The 15013-nt window shown below is 50.6% G+C and overlaps 2 protein-coding genes across 2 annotated transcripts in view; both read left to right on the top strand.

Annotated features, from left to right (window-relative positions):
• The window catches only part of KIAA1614 (KIAA1614 ortholog), a 39350-nt gene extending 39038 nt beyond the window's left edge, over window positions 1–312 (top strand). Inside the window, exon 11 of the mRNA XM_023510809.1 lies at window positions 119–312. Coding sequence (XP_023366577.1) covers window positions 119–312 — 194 coding nt within the window. The remainder of the gene's footprint in view (window positions 1–118) is intronic.
• Window positions 313–12367: 12055 nt separating this feature from the next.
• On the top strand, window positions 12368–14014 carry LOC100966232 (major histocompatibility complex class I-related gene protein). The gene is given in 5 exon segments (XM_012802580.1): window positions 12368–12443; window positions 12628–12849; window positions 13481–13658; window positions 13660–13754; window positions 13944–14014. Coding segments are annotated over 5 exon segments (642 nt in total).
• The last annotated feature ends 999 nt before the right edge of the window (window positions 14015–15013 follow it).

Raw genomic sequence — 15013 nt, 5'->3', positions numbered from 1 at the left:
TGTGCAGAAGTGCCCCACACGAGCACTCCCTCCTGCCCCACACAGGCAGCACCTCTGTGCTCAGATGCATGTCTCTGATTGGGTTTCATGTACTCAGTTCTCCTGTGTTCCTTTGCAGGGATCTACGTGCAGGAGATGGCCGACGTGAGCACGGCCAAGCTGTACTCCGGGCTGCTGGGGGTGGGCGACGAGATCCTCGAAGTGAACGGGGCGAAGGTGGCAGGGCTGGGCTTGGCTCACATTAAGGAGCTCCTGGCCCACTCGGAGAGCTTGTCTGTCCGTGTCCTGAGGCAGAGGCCTGCCCCACGGTGACCCAGAAGTGCTGTGCCCTCAGTGTCACCCCTTAGAAGCTCTGAAGCACCCCAGGGGATAGCTAGGAGTGAGCGGCACAGTGCTGCTTTGTGGCAGACACACAGATTATGGTGTCATCCATGCCCTTGGGCTGTGGCAAGGCTTACGTGACTAACTCCTCTGGGGGAGGCAAGGAGCTTGGTTGTATGTTTTGTTTAAGGTCACTTATGCAGAACTGGAGGAGGAAAATACGGGTTTGCAGGTCTGCCATGGCAGAGAGCATCTACAGCAACTTGCACGTCTGTTGGCAAGGGGATGAGAGGGCTTCGGTGGGTCCTTCACTGGGTCCCTGAGTGCGGCCTCCGCTCCAGGTACTGGTCCCTGTCAAAAGCTCCCCTAGTTCCCAGCACTCCAGAACCAAAGATTAAGTGCTTGGCCGTGTTGGCCGTGAGCCGTCCTGGTTCTCGGCCATGTCCCTCCTCCCTCCCACTCATCACCTCTGCCCTTTATCCAGGGATGGGCAAGTGTCCTAGAGTAACAGCCTTACCGCCATTGACCACATATCTGTTCCCAACCCCAAATCGGAATGTGAAATGTGTGGTCTGACAAAAGAGTTTCATGCCCTGTTTGGGTGTGAGAATATCTGGGAGATGTTATCTGGCAGCCAGAATACTAAAAATTTCTAGGGAGTTTTTATGATGTATAAAGCTGAAGTAAAAAAAAAAGGAAACCAAGACCAACTTCAGGGAAATGCAGCTGTGGTGGCCAAGATCCAGCTCAGCCCCACCACCGCCCTGCTCTCTGTCCCTGCCCTCTGCCCCTGCCCGGGTGGAGGTGGGCATTGCTATGGCCTGGCCTGTGAGGGCCTTTGTCTTAGTTCTCCTGTCCAGCTTGGAGACAGGAGGTGAGCAGCAGGGAGTGGATGGTATGTGTCAGTTTTAAATTATTAAAAATCCAAGCCGAAGCTTTTCCCATTCTGAGTTGCTCAGTTCTGAGCTGAGACACTCACTTGACTTGCACCAGACTGGGACGGGGCTGGGGAGGGACTCTGCAGGCCTGGCGGTGGCTGTGCCTGAGGGGAAAGCTGGGAGGCCTAGGGTTAGGGTTACAGATGGTATGAGAGGCAGAGCCCCCAGAAGGTCCTTTGGTAGGGGGAGGAGCCCCAGGCCAGGCTTATGATTAGGAGGGAGAACAGGTGCAACAGAGGAGTGGAGTCAGCAACTCAGGGCTCTTTAGAACTTGCCAGGGTTCCAGCTGTGGGGAAAAGGACAGCCACCCCAAACCAAAACAACGCAGCCCTCAACACAGCCCTTAAATGATGTCAAGGGCAGCTTTCATCAGGCAAGGAGGACCTTGAGGGAGGTGTGGCTGAGGAAAAGGTGATGGGGGTGTGAGGATACAACTCTGAACATGCAAAGGGGGGAATGTGGATGGAGAGGGGGTGCTAGTGTTCTCTGGCCCAGGGCCTTGGCAACAGGAGCCAGTTAAAGCCCCTCCCTTCATTATGCACCTGGAAGCTGGGGTGAGGGAGTGCTCAGGGGTCTGGGGCTGATTGGTAGGAGTAAAGGAGGAATCAGGAGGGTTTGGCAGGTGAGCAGAGGGCCAGAGGCTGTGAAGAGGGCCCTGGGGCACCCCGAGTGAAGAGGTAGCCCTACGGCAGGAATCTACACATGTGGAGAAACCTGGCAGCTCCTGTACCCCAATTCCTGGCAGCAGGATCACAAAAACTAGAGAAATTTCACATTGCCGAAAGCTTCTAGGGGCCCAAGACACTTTCGTTCTCCGTATGACAAGGACAGCTCGCCTTTGCAGCTGGGAAGAAGCAGGAGTGGGGGGCGGGTGCTCAGCTGGGAGAGGACAGGAAAAGGTGTCAGGAGCATCCAACATCTGCCTCTATTGCCCACCAGGTGCGGGCAAGGCTCTTGACATATCTCATTTAGTTGTTAAAATCGTCCTGCCAGGTGTGTCCTGCACGTTGTCTTCATTTTATAAAGATGGGGAACCACATTCGATGGCAATGACAGGGTGTGGTACTCTGCCAACTGGCTTGGGGCCCACTCTTCCCACTGCAGTTCCCCCAACCCCATGCCAGGAAAGGCTTATTGTTAGGGGGAAGGGAGGGAGGCACCCAGGGTAGCAGTGGGGGCTCTCCAGCCTCTGGACAGTGATCTCCTTCCAAGGAGGCAAAAGCGCCACTTTGAGCCATCTCAGTTCCTCCCTGGGATAAACTGAGACCAAAGGCCCTGCCTAGGGAGGAGGGAGGGGGCTTTAGTTCCCCTGGCCTTTGTCTGAGATCATCGTCCACTCTGCCCGGGGAGCTGCTGACCCAGAAAGTGTGTTCCAACCCTGTCTTGGGCACTGGACGGTCAGAACCTTCTTCCTCAGAACTTGATTTATTACCCAGGGGCCTGACCAGTGCCAAGCAAGGGCTTCCGGATGTGAGAAAGACCCGCTCACCCCAGTAGGCTGCAGTCCGGGGCAGGCACACACACATCCTAACACGGGTAGGACGGGAGGAGCTGGTGCCTGGTGTTGCCTGGCAGGGACAGCCAAGGGAGTGGTGAGTGATTAATGGTCAGGAGGCTTAGGAGGTGCACTCAAGAGGGGTTTTATAAAATGAGTAGAGACTCACACAAGGACACCCACACTCAGGCACAGAAAAGAAACAGCCATGTGCAGAGCTGAGGGTTTTCACTTTATCTGGTCTATGGTTCCCCCTTCACACCAAGGTTTACAGAAGGCACCAGACATTGGTACTGCACGGAACATTAAGTGTCAATAACTTTGCCGCATGTCAATATCGCTGGTGTGTGTGTGCGGGGAGCGATTTCGGAAGCCACCAGCAGGATTGAGAGCACATGTCCTCAGTGTCCTGGGAGGCCTGAGGTCTGTTGTGGGCCCTGGGACCAGGATGTGACTGTGTACACAGCAACTGCCCTCTGCAGGTTCTGCCCTGATTCGGCCGCCCGCACCCCCTGTTCTATAGAATCCACTTTGCTGGGACGCTGGGACACTGGTGCCTTCTGCAAGTCGGGACAGCAGGTCAGGCTGTCTCTACATCCTGAGGCAGGCAGCAGGGGGCCGGCTGACTCTACACTCAATGGCTCTGTGCCAGCTGCACCCTCCCAGACACGCTGCAGGAGACTTGGGGGCCAAGACTGCTCCACCACCTTCTAGCCTTTGGCAGGCCCATCCTGCCATGGTCTGAATGCAGCTGCTTGGAGAGGGCACTAGGCCCACTGCGCCACCTCAGGGATGCCATGGCCTGTGTGGCAAGGCCACCTCCACGAGGCAGGTTCTGGACTGGTGACATCCACCGGGTCACAAGGTAACCAGAGCCATAGTGGGGCTGGAGCCCAGAGGACAAGTGTCCAAGGATTTTACATGCCCCGAACACACACACACATGCCCCTTGGCATTATTTGACCTCACTTTGCCATTGAGGAACTCAGAGTTGGGGGTGGAGGACGGCAGACCCCAGCCATGCTGAAAGGTGCTTGGTGGGCCCAGCTGGGCTGGCCAGACAGATGGGAGGGAGCATGGGACCCAAGGACCTACACATCTGCGTGTAGCAAAAGCAGGGTGTGCGGGAAGGAGTACCTGGTGCATGCAGAGTCCCCAGGCCTCAGCCTGCGGAGGAGCCTCAGGATCCAGTTTGGGAAACCAGTGATAACCTGGGAATTCAGGAAGGTACAGTGGTTGTACCATCCCTCCCCCTCCCCTGCCCGCTCCACAGATATTCCGAGAGTTCTGCTGGGGCCACTAAGGACATAGTCCTGAATCCTCACAGCAACTTTGCCAGAGGGAGAGAATTTATAATACAGGTATTCCAGGCTCAATAGTTAAATCACTTATCCAAGGTCACAACAGCAAATAAATAGTGGAGGCTGAATTTGAACCCAGTGCTCGGAGACTCCTACCCTGCACCCTTCTGCCCTGCTGGTGCTGCCCCGGCTCAGTGCCTCCAGTAGCTGGAGCACCACAGCCTGTGGGAGCCCTGAGCTGGCCAACCCCACCTGCCACCTCCCCAGGGCTCCGGGACTCTGATGCTTCTGTTTCAGGAAGTGGGGTCTGTGCTGGAGAAGGACAGCTCACTTTCCAGGGTGCTGTTTCCCAAAGGCAGGCCCGTCTCACTCAATGGCCATAAATTAAGCAGTTTTGTGGGTTGAAACCATCATCAAAAATAAAAAATAGAACCGGATAGAAAATATTAGTGCCTTGCACAAGGCAAAAGTAGGTTTTGAGAAACACTTTTTCTGTGTATGGGGCGTGTGTGTGTGTGTGTGTGTGTGTGTGTATGTGGTGAGTTGTAATTTAAAGTGTGGTTATGGCTCTGCTCTCAAGGAAGGCAGGAGAAATCCCCCCCCCACACACACACACACAAGTGGGACCAAGGCTCAGGGAGGCTGGCACCACTCTCCCACACTGGTTCTGCCAACCTTGGGTCCCCCTGCCAGGCGCTGAGAAAACCTCCCCAGCTTGGCCCCTCAGGGGAAGAGGCATCCTCAGTCCTAGGACCCTGTCTCCAGGAAGAGGCGTGTGACCCAGGAGAGGATGCATGACATGACTATGGACTTTCTGGTCTCTAAATTGGCTCTGGGCAGCAGGATTACCGCGTGGGACATAATGGCAGGGGCTTTGGTGGTTGGTTCCTGGATCCCACCAGCCCCACCACCCGTTCATTCTCCCACACATTCTCTTACGCTTATCCTATCTGCTTGTCTGTGTGCCTTTGCTGGAACATCTTTCCCCTTGTGTACCACCAAACCACTGGCAGCTTGCAAAGACATTAGAGGTGCCTGTCTTGGGAAGCATTCCAGGACACAGAATGCGGACCTGCTCCCCTCACCTCAGCTCCCGTGGGATCTTGCACCCAGGGCTCTTCATTGTGACTGTCTACAGGTAGAGCTGCTTGTTCTCCCAGACTTACCTGGCAACAACTGGACTTCCCTAGTCCATCTGCCCAACTCGAATCCCCAGGCTAGTTCTGGAGCTATTCAAAAGGCCCTGCTGTCACCAGATCCCTTTCTCTCCTTCCCTCTCCATGTCCTCTGCAAAGACTCCCTCTGCCCTATACAGCTAGAGCACCTGCTTAGAAATGGCAACAGCCTTCCTTGGCAAGAGGCTCTGCTCAGCTCTCTCCGGCTGTGGGTTTGGCCGGGTCGGAGTGCTGGGCCCTGAGGAGGGGGGGTTGCCGGGACTGGCTCTGATATTCTGCCCACGCTGCCAGGGCTTACCAGCTGCCCTGCCGGTCCTGGAGGGTAGCCGGGGCTCTCCTGTGGATGCCAGGCTGCCCGCCGGGCCTGCCTTTGTCTTGTCCTTCTGCAAGCTGGACGCAGGCCCCTACTCACAGTGTGGAGCTTCCCTTAGGGGTCTGGCCAGGTGCCAGACACTGGGAAGAGGCCTGCCCTGCCCTTGGGAAGCCCACATCCCCAGGATGGAGACAGCTCCAGCTGTGAGGAAAGACAAGCCAGCTGCCAAGGCTGGAGTGGAGGCCCCCAGGCAGAAGGCCCTTCTCTACCTGGGGAACAGAAAGGTTCCCAGCAGAGCCAGCTGTGGTCCCCTGTCACCCCCAAGCTCACCACCCTCCACCAGCTCTGGAGTTAGTCTCAGGAACAGGAGTGTGGTATGCTCACAGCTGCATTCGGATGCCACAATTTTCATTCTCAGACTGGGCTCCTCAGACTGAGTCTCCCAGCTTTTCTTGGTTTATACAATAAGGGCTTTGGTTTACTTAGTACTTTTATTTCCAGCCAAATAGACAAAAGCTCCGAAACATTTTATTGGCAAGGCAGACCTGCCTGAGATCCTGAACCAGTAGATATCTTGAACTTTATGATAGGCTTAAAGAATTTGTGACATGGTCACGTACAGGCCAACTGGGAGTCATGCTTTATCTCGGGTACTTCTAATTCAGTACTTGCACCTACCACCAACTGGTCTGTGCAGCAGATCAACCCTCTTCCCCCTCCTCTGCTTTATTCTACCATTTCTCAGGTTAGAGGGATGGCTTAGGGAGACACCTGCTTCCAAATGGCCGTTTTCTTTTAAGGTAGGCCGCATATGGTCCCATCAGACCTGGGTTCCAACCCTGACTCTACCACTTACTAGTATTCCTCAGCGGATGTCTTTACTGGTCCATGACTCAGTTTTCACATTTAAAATGGGCCTCGACAGTATTTTCCTTCTGGAGTTCTAAGAATTAAATGAAAACAATGTTTTTGGCCCTCAGTGTGTATCTACAGCTTGGTCAAAGACCTGCCCAGAACACCAGATGCTCATCAAATATTGTCCAGAAGTATTAGTCACTGTTTAGATAGAAAATCTGAGAAATTTGCTTCTAGAAGAGTTGATCACCTCTTCCCAAGGGGCAGCCAACCTTAATGTGAACTTTTGTGACCAGAAAAAGAACTTAATGGTGTTAGGGATGGCGGTGGTAAGGGGGGCGGAGGAAACACCACTTCTAAGAGGTCAGATTCAGGAGCACACGACCACAATGGCTCCTGGAGCCCATCACCCCCTCTCAGAAGTGCAACTGTGGTGACATTTGCTCAGGCTTTGCCTGCACCTGCACGAACAGGAGCCACTGCCAATGCTCCGTGTGTCAGCACCTGGGCAGGAGAGCCATTTCCAGACAGCTGACACCCTGGGAGGTGCCAAGGGTCTTTTACTGATTTGAAATTTGTCCTCTTGAGCAGTGACCTATTGTGGCAGAATGGGCAGGCCTGCCCTTCCTGTGAGTTTCATTTCTGCCGCACGCCTTCTTGCCTTTTAGCATTTTTAACCTGAATTTTACCTGAGACTTGCGGCCCATGGGACATTCTGGCTCTTTTAATACACAGCTGGGCCATGGGTGGAACCAGAGCATGGCAGAACCGGATCCTTCAGCCTTGCAGAGGCAAACTGTCTCCCTCATCCAAAGCCATACTGCTCCCTGGGGTGGGGAGAGGTGATCTGCTTCTACCAGGGGATCAGTATAACCCTAACTCTCCAAATAACCCCTGGCTTCCCTCGCAAGGCTGCTCAGGAGTTTATTTGCCCTTCCCTTTCTGCCTTGTCATGGCAACCGTGTGAGAAATCAGGCTAAGGACTTGCACTGACGGGCTACTTTCTCTGCCTCTCACCAGCTGTGTGACCTTGGGAAAAGGACTTCTCTTGTGTCCCAGTTTCCTCATCTGCAGATTTCAAATCTTCAAGTAAAAGATGAGGAAACGTCTCATCTTAAGGATTATAGCAGTGTTTTTCAACCTTTTTAAATCTCACAGCATGCTTGAACCTATAGTTAAACTCCCACGGCACACTTAAATTGTTGATTAGAAAAAAAGGAGTTAAAAAAAACCATATTGTGCTTTGAACATCTTTCAAAATTTAATTAATGATCTTTAAACATTTTCACCACACACATGGTGGCACTTTGGTTGAAAAATCACTGGATTGGCTCGGTGCCTGTGGCTCAAGTGGCTAAGGTGCCAGCCATGTACACCTAAGGTGGTGGGTTCGAATCCAGCCCAGGCCCGCCAAAACAACGATGACTGCAACCAAAAAATAGCCAGACGTTGTGGTAGGCGCCTGTGGTCCCAGCTACTTGGCGGGGAGACTCATTTGAGCCCAGGAGTTGGAGGTTGCTATGAGCTGTGATGCCACAGCACTCTACCCAGGGGGATAGCTTGAGGCTGTCTTAAAAAAAAAAAGAAAAATCACTGGATTCTATGTTAATACAAAGAAAGTATCTGTAACAATGCCAGCCACATGGAAGACACTCAGTGAATATTAGTAAGGATGACAGTGGCCAACGGAATGATCATGAGCTCTGCCCAGACTCCTTATCCCTCATAAAATTTAAGGCAGGCTCCTTCAGCCACCATGCGGGTCTGGTCGGCCAATGTTCTCCTTTGCCAGCACTTCCCTAAAAGGTGGATAAAAGACTTGCTTCCTTTTGTTCTAATTTCTGGCTCCCCAGACTCCTTGTTCCAAGTGAAACTCTGTACTGTGTAATATTTTAAATACACAGTATGGTTATTTGGGGGCTTAAGAATTTGTATAACTTGCTCAGCTCGAGAAAGCACAATTCAGATTGTCCAGCAGTCACAAACTTGCCCTACTCCAGGCAGATGCACTTGTCTTTTATTGCCGGGGTGGGAGGAGAAGGAGGGAGTTGTGTTAGGTATAAAAAGAACTAAAAACAAGAAACAGCCAACTCATCAGCCGAACAAAAACCACCCAGGACGAAGCTCATGGTCTCTCCATTTCTCTTTAATACTGGACAATATTCTTTACACAGTTGTAAGTGGAGATTTCAAGAGTAGAAGTAAGAAACATTATTGATAGACTTCAGGGTGTAAAAATAAAAATATCACTTTTAAGGATGGCTAGTTGAGTTTTTGGTTTTTTGTACAAGTTTTTGTTTGTTTATTGTTGGGGATTCATTGAGGGTACAAGAAACCAGGTCACACTGATTGCATTTGTTAGGTAAGTTTTCTTTTTCTTAAGTGTTTTAAGTTTATAGGGTCATCAAATTTCAGTCCACAACAGGATTACAATCAAACCCATGGACAATGTTTTAGTTTGCAGGGAGGTTTCCTGATAACCCAAAGCTGGTGAGTGGTGGGTCTCAAACTGGAGCACACACAGAGAACCTCCTGCAGGGTTTGTTGAAACAATTGCAGCCCCTGCCTTAAGAGCATGAGATTCAGGCGGTCTGGGGCGGGGCCTAATGATTTACATTTCTAACTAGTTTCCAGGTGATCAGGCTGCTGGCTCCACCCCACACCTGGAGACCCACCACGTAGAGAAAACAAAAAAATCCCCGAGTGGCCCAGGGCTGTAAACTCTTGGCACGGGGGCTCAGGCCCTTTCATTATGTGTGTGTGTGGGGGAGAAGCACCATCTGGAAACCACCCAGACATTTGCAATTCTAATTCTTGATCACGGCTTCTTCAGTTTGTACTTTCTAATTACTTAAAATTAAAACACTATAAGTTTATCTATCCTTGGAAAAAAATATAATGGTTTAGTCCTGCTGAGTTTTGTCATGCATTATACATTCTGTTCTTGAATTACACTAATTTCTAATTACAAAAGAACCAGTGAAAGCATATTTCTGCTTAGAAACACTGAATCCATAATCATTTACAGCTTGGTTTCCTTGGCGGCTTCCTAGATGGCTTTGAGACCACCCCTTACCCTGGGCATTCTCGGAAGTCTGTGGAGTGCTAAGCCCAGTCTGTGTCAGTTAGGAAGTAATCTCGTGAAGCTCCAGTTCCAAAACCAGTTCCAAAAACTTATTAGCAGGACACCTGGCCATCATTCCCTCACCCCACACGGATGACAGGGCACAGATATTCTGTTTTCCTGAAGATGAAGACATCTGCTTCTCCCAGAACAGACCTTAACTGCAGGGTCACACTTGCCTTTCAGTCTAGGAGAAAATCTACTTTCTACAGAGCAGGAAAGAACAACCCTGAACTTGGTCCCACCCCAGGGCTGATAGAAAGCTTGGCTGGAGTGAAGGGCTGGGCTGCCATTAAGGTCAGGGAATGGTCAGGGAACAATAAAGCTGGTTGTGTTAATCCTTAAACATCCCCGGGAATAACCAAGTGGTGTTTGGCTTATAAGCTTTAAAAAATTGGTAAAATACTCTTTCTTGCAAGGGCCTGGCTGCAGTTAGCAGACCAGGTCCATAAAACGTTTACGTGAAACTCAGACACTAGGAAAGGCAATTGGAACAGTCACAGTCCATGCACAGTTGACATCTACACAGCTGCAGGGAAGGGTACTTCTGGACAAAGGTTGTGTCAGAAGGAAAATGCAGCAACATGTCAGCTTATGGCAGAGGGAAGCCAAGTCCTTTTCTTTGTTCCTCACACCTCCTCATATCTCGTATTAGTAAAGAGACTATAATATAACAGAGAACTCCCAGATCTATCTAGATTGCAGCAACCTGACCAAGGTGCTGAATTGCCCATGGTGAGGAGCAAGCATGGCAAGTTGGTATTAGTCTATTTCCAGGTATGTGGCCGAGGTCGGCTTTAAGTGGCTCGTCCCAGAAAGCATGGTGTTCCCAATGGCCAAGTCCCGAATACAGTGCACCAAATGACCCCCATGTATGTTGAGATGAGCTGCAATTGTTTTCACCTCTAGCCAGAGGACTGAGCTAAATGATCCCAAGTGCCTCCGAGTTTACCCCTAAAGACAGTAACTACAGAAGTCAGCTATTTTGGAGTGGCACCCTCACCCTGGTTACCAAGCACTGGCTTCAGTCATAAGATTCACAGCAGTAAAGAATGGTTCTCCTACTCAAAGAGTTCTTGGTTTTCTGGAGAGCACAAGAGAACACAGTTTCTGGGTTAGCCTTACTCACCAAGTAAACAGGTGAGAACAGCACCCTTCTTTACATACAACCAACCAAGGTGGGCCTCACAAGAATAAGAACTCATTACTTTAAACATAAACATATTTTTTTGAAGGCGGGGAATTGGATAAGGGCAGCTGGACATGAAAGAAAGGATGGGAGGTAAGAATAAGGGCAGCTAGACCTTTATAAGGATGACAGGTAAGGCACGTGTTAGTTAGATTTGACCCATCCACAGTGTAGACAGGACTCACCCCTTATCCGAGGAATTGTTCTCCATGGTTTCAGTTACCAGAGGTCAATCTCGGTCCAAAAAGATTAGATGAAAAATCCCCAAAATACACAATTGACAAATTTTAAATAGCCTGCTATTCTGGGTAGCATGATGAAATCTCACATAGTCCCTGCCCGGGACACGAATCATCTCCTTTTTCCAGCATATTCATGGATGTGGGTGCTACTGGTTTATCCTTCATTTTTCTTAATAATGGCCCCAAAGAACAAGAGTAATGATGCTGACAATTTGGATATGCCAAAGATGGGCCATAAAGTGCTTCCTTTATAAAAAAGAAAGAAAGAAAAGTGCTTCCTTTAACTGAAAAGGCAAAAGTTCTCAAGTATAAAGAAGGGATGATGCTGAGGGTGCTAAGATCTACAAGTAAGAATCTTCTATCCCTGGAATTTTGAAGGGAAAAAAATTCCTGCTAGTTTTGCTGTTGCAAAAGTTAGGGCCAGGCACGGTGGCTCCCGTCTGTAATCCCAGCACTTTGGGAGGCTGAGGTGGGTGGATAGCCTGAACTCACAGTTTCAAGACCAAGGTGAGCCAGAGCAAGACCTCATCTTTAAAAATAGCTGGGCATTGTGGTGGGCGCCTGTAGTCCCAGCTACTCAGGAAGCTGAGGCAAGAGAAGTGCTTGAGCCGGAGAGTTTAAAGTTGCTGTGAGCAGCCTAGATGGCTAAGTGACTAACAGGCAGGTAGCATCCACATCAATGAATATGCTACTGAGGGTGACAAAAAACTTCAAAAGTTAAAGCCACCGTGCTGCTAAGTGCTCAGGTAAGATGGAAAGGCATCACATTTGTGGGTGGAAGGCTTGAACGAAAATAGGTTCCAACTGGTGGCAAATGGCTTCTGTACTACCTAAGATTTCAGGAATCCCCTGGGGCCTTAGAATGTCCCCCACTCCTCACAGAAAGGTGGGGATACGTAGACATATTTAGCCAGGAAAAAAGCAGACAAGGGAAGAAAATGGTTAACAGAGGTGGTTTGGTGTAACAGAAGAAGCACCGTTTTTTAAAAAGTTTTTTCAGGAGACCTGAGTATATTCATGGGGCTTCTTGTTCTTGTTCTGACATCTGCATGCAGGGGCGAGTGGACGTCCTCATTTATCTGTCCAGAGGCTCCTCTGATAAGGCAAGGGGCTGGGGTTCTCGGGGTTCTCAGTCCTGCAGGGGGACTGCTGGGTGGACCCAACAACTGGTCCTTCCCCCAAAGACAAGAGTGGGGCTCTATACTTTGCTTACAAGTTGAGATGACCTACAAAATGTCATCATGAATTTCCAAACCTCAGCAAAAAAGGCCTCAGCTTCCCAGTCCTCTCCAGGCCCTAATCAGGTTCTGTAAGTCTGTGAGAGGAAATAGCAGCTGGGGCCCGGGAGGCAGGGGTGTGGGGGTCAGGGGAATGCCTGTCACCAGCTGGGATCTGGGATGGCCTGTGATGCCACATGTCTCCTTTCTTTGCCTCCTGCCCAGGGACTCACTCTCTGAGATATTTTCGCCTGGGCGTTTCAGATCCTGGCCGTGGGCTCCCTGAGCTTATTTCAGTGGGGTACATGAACTCTCACCCCATCATGTATGACAGTGTGGCTCAGCAGAAGAAGCCAAAGGCCCCCTGGATGGCGGAGAACCTGGTGCCCGACCACTGGGAGAGGTACACGCAGCTGCTGAGGGGCTGGCAGCAGATATTTTCGCCCGGGAGTTTCAGATCCCGGCCATGGGCTCCCTGAGCTTATTTCAGTGGGGTACGTGGACTCTTACCCCATCACCACGTATGACAGTGTGGCTCAGCAGAAGAAGCCAAAGGCCCCCTGGAGGGCGGAGAACCTGGTGCCCAGCCACTGGGAGAGGTACAGGCAGCTGCTGAGGGGCTGGCAGCAGACGACCCAGGTGGAGCTGAAGCAGCTGCAGAGGCGCCATAACCACTCAGGTGAGAACGGGTGGATGTGACTGCTGCCCTGCCAGGCCCCACCCAGCACACAGCCCGGGCTGCCCTCCACCCTGGGCAGTTGCTGACCTGCACTCATGGTGGCTTTTGGCAAAGCCCGGGAAACCCGAATGCTGGAGGTCAGTGCCTCTCGTCTGTCCTGTGCCTCTTCCAAGTGGTCGGCCCCCTCCCCACCCCCTCCCCATCCCATTCCCCTTCGGGTTCTGACAGGCGTCTCCTCCTTTCCCATCCTGAATTTGCCCAGTCTGTGCCTCACTTCCTGGGGGCCCAGCGTAGTGACCGGCTCACTTAGGATAATGACACTAATTTTCCCACGGATATCTCTGGCTCCTGCCTTTCTCTCCCTCCTGCACCACACTCAGAATAGCCACAGAGTTTATCAATTGATCATTCCCCTGGTAGGACAACTCCCCAAGGCAGGGAACACCAGGTTTCTTTGGCAAGCTGTAGGGGCTCCACAGATACAGAAGGGGGGCTTCCCAGGGTCTCAGTGATACCAGGCAGGCCTGTGGGCTGATGAGTTAGGGCAGAGGATGGTCCAGCCATGTCCCAGTCTGCCGTCTGGGAGCCCACTCTGCCCCTGTGCACACCTCCTGGCTGGCATGTGGTCCAGGGCATCACACTTACCAGAGGATGACCGGCTGCGAGGTGCTGGAGGATGGAAGCACCCCGGGACTTCTCCAGTATGCGTATGACAGGCAGGATTTTCTTATCTTCGATAAAGACAGCCTGTCCTGGATGGCTGTAGATAATGCGGCCCATGTCACCAAGCGGGCGCGGGAGGCCAATCAGAGAGTTACAGTATCAGAAGAATTGGCTGGAGGAAGAATGCGTCGCCTGGCTAAAGAGATTCCTGGAGAATGGCAAAGACGTGCTCCAAAGAACAGGTAAAGGGGAGAGAGAGGCCTGTCCCCGCACCCCCAGAACAAGGGTTCTGGGCACACTTGCCATCAATCTACCCTGCAGTCTGTGTCTTTGGTTGGACTATTGTGATCTGTGACTCCCCAGGAGAACTTCCCCCGGTTGCTTTTTAGCAGCATTGTGACAATATTTAGTAATTCCACTTGTCTTGACAGAATGGAGGGACTCCAAGGGCCCGTTCTTTTGGGGGATCCAGAGAGACAAATCCATCTCCTGTCAACAGTAAGGTGGGAATGCTTTGGGTGGTGGAGCAATTCTCATGATTGTTTAGTAATGAAGGCTCGCAATAGCAGTAGGAGTGAAAATCTGTACTGAACAGAGAAGACAGTCTTGGCTTCATTAGAGGGTTAATTATAAGATTCTCTTTGGCTAAGAGCTCCTCTGATACCTTAAAGACACGATTGGATTGGTCAACTTTTAGTTAATACTGAACTTCTCATGTATGATCTTATTATTCAAATGATAATAAGATCATTTGCAATGATCATTATATCATGCAGTGGTAAGCCCCTGGACGCATGTGACCTCCCAAAGGAGTAATCTAGAGTGGAGGGGCTTTCCAGGCTGTGGGAGGTAGAAGGGGTGGCGTCTGGGCCAGTCATGAACATGGACTGTCTCCCTAAAAGCATAGGTGTTGGAAATAGATGACTAGTTTGAGTCTCTCTCCCACTCACAGCTGAATAACTGTCTTGATCTTAATGGTTGCAGGCATCAGAAACCTATTCAAACTGGCTTAAGCACAAACTGGGAAGCTATTTGAAAGTGGGAGTCAGGGAAGTGTGGGGACCCAAGAAATCAGAACCAAGATTTGAATGGCTTTCTCTGTGAGATGGGGCATGACTAGCAGCACAAAGCTATATCATTTTTTTAAAGCTTATAACTATCTTTTTTTTTTTTTTTGCTTTAGATTAATATGAGGGTACAGATGAATAGTTACATTGTTTGTGTTTGTTACTAGAGTCCAGGTTGTAGTTGTGCCCCTCACCTGGGAGGCGAGCCATATACCCTTACATTGTGCCATATTAGGTAAGAAAGCTCACATTCTTATATCTTCATTATTTCAGAACAATGGAGTTCTCCAATAAAAAATGTGTCTCCTTTGGGACCAACTAATGTGACCATCAGGATAAGCTTCTAAGATTGGCTGTGGGTCACAGAGCCCTGGCAAGAATTAAATGATACATTCAAAATGATTTACCTGCATTCAACAAAGGGATCACCTGTA

This window comes from Otolemur garnettii, unplaced genomic scaffold, assembly GCF_000181295.1.
Source record: "Otolemur garnettii isolate 467f Iridium unplaced genomic scaffold, OtoGar3 scaffold00016, whole genome shotgun sequence".
NCBI classification, from domain to species: domain Eukaryota; kingdom Metazoa; phylum Chordata; class Mammalia; order Primates; family Galagidae; genus Otolemur; species Otolemur garnettii.
This window is presented reverse-complemented; position numbering and strand designations above follow the sequence as displayed.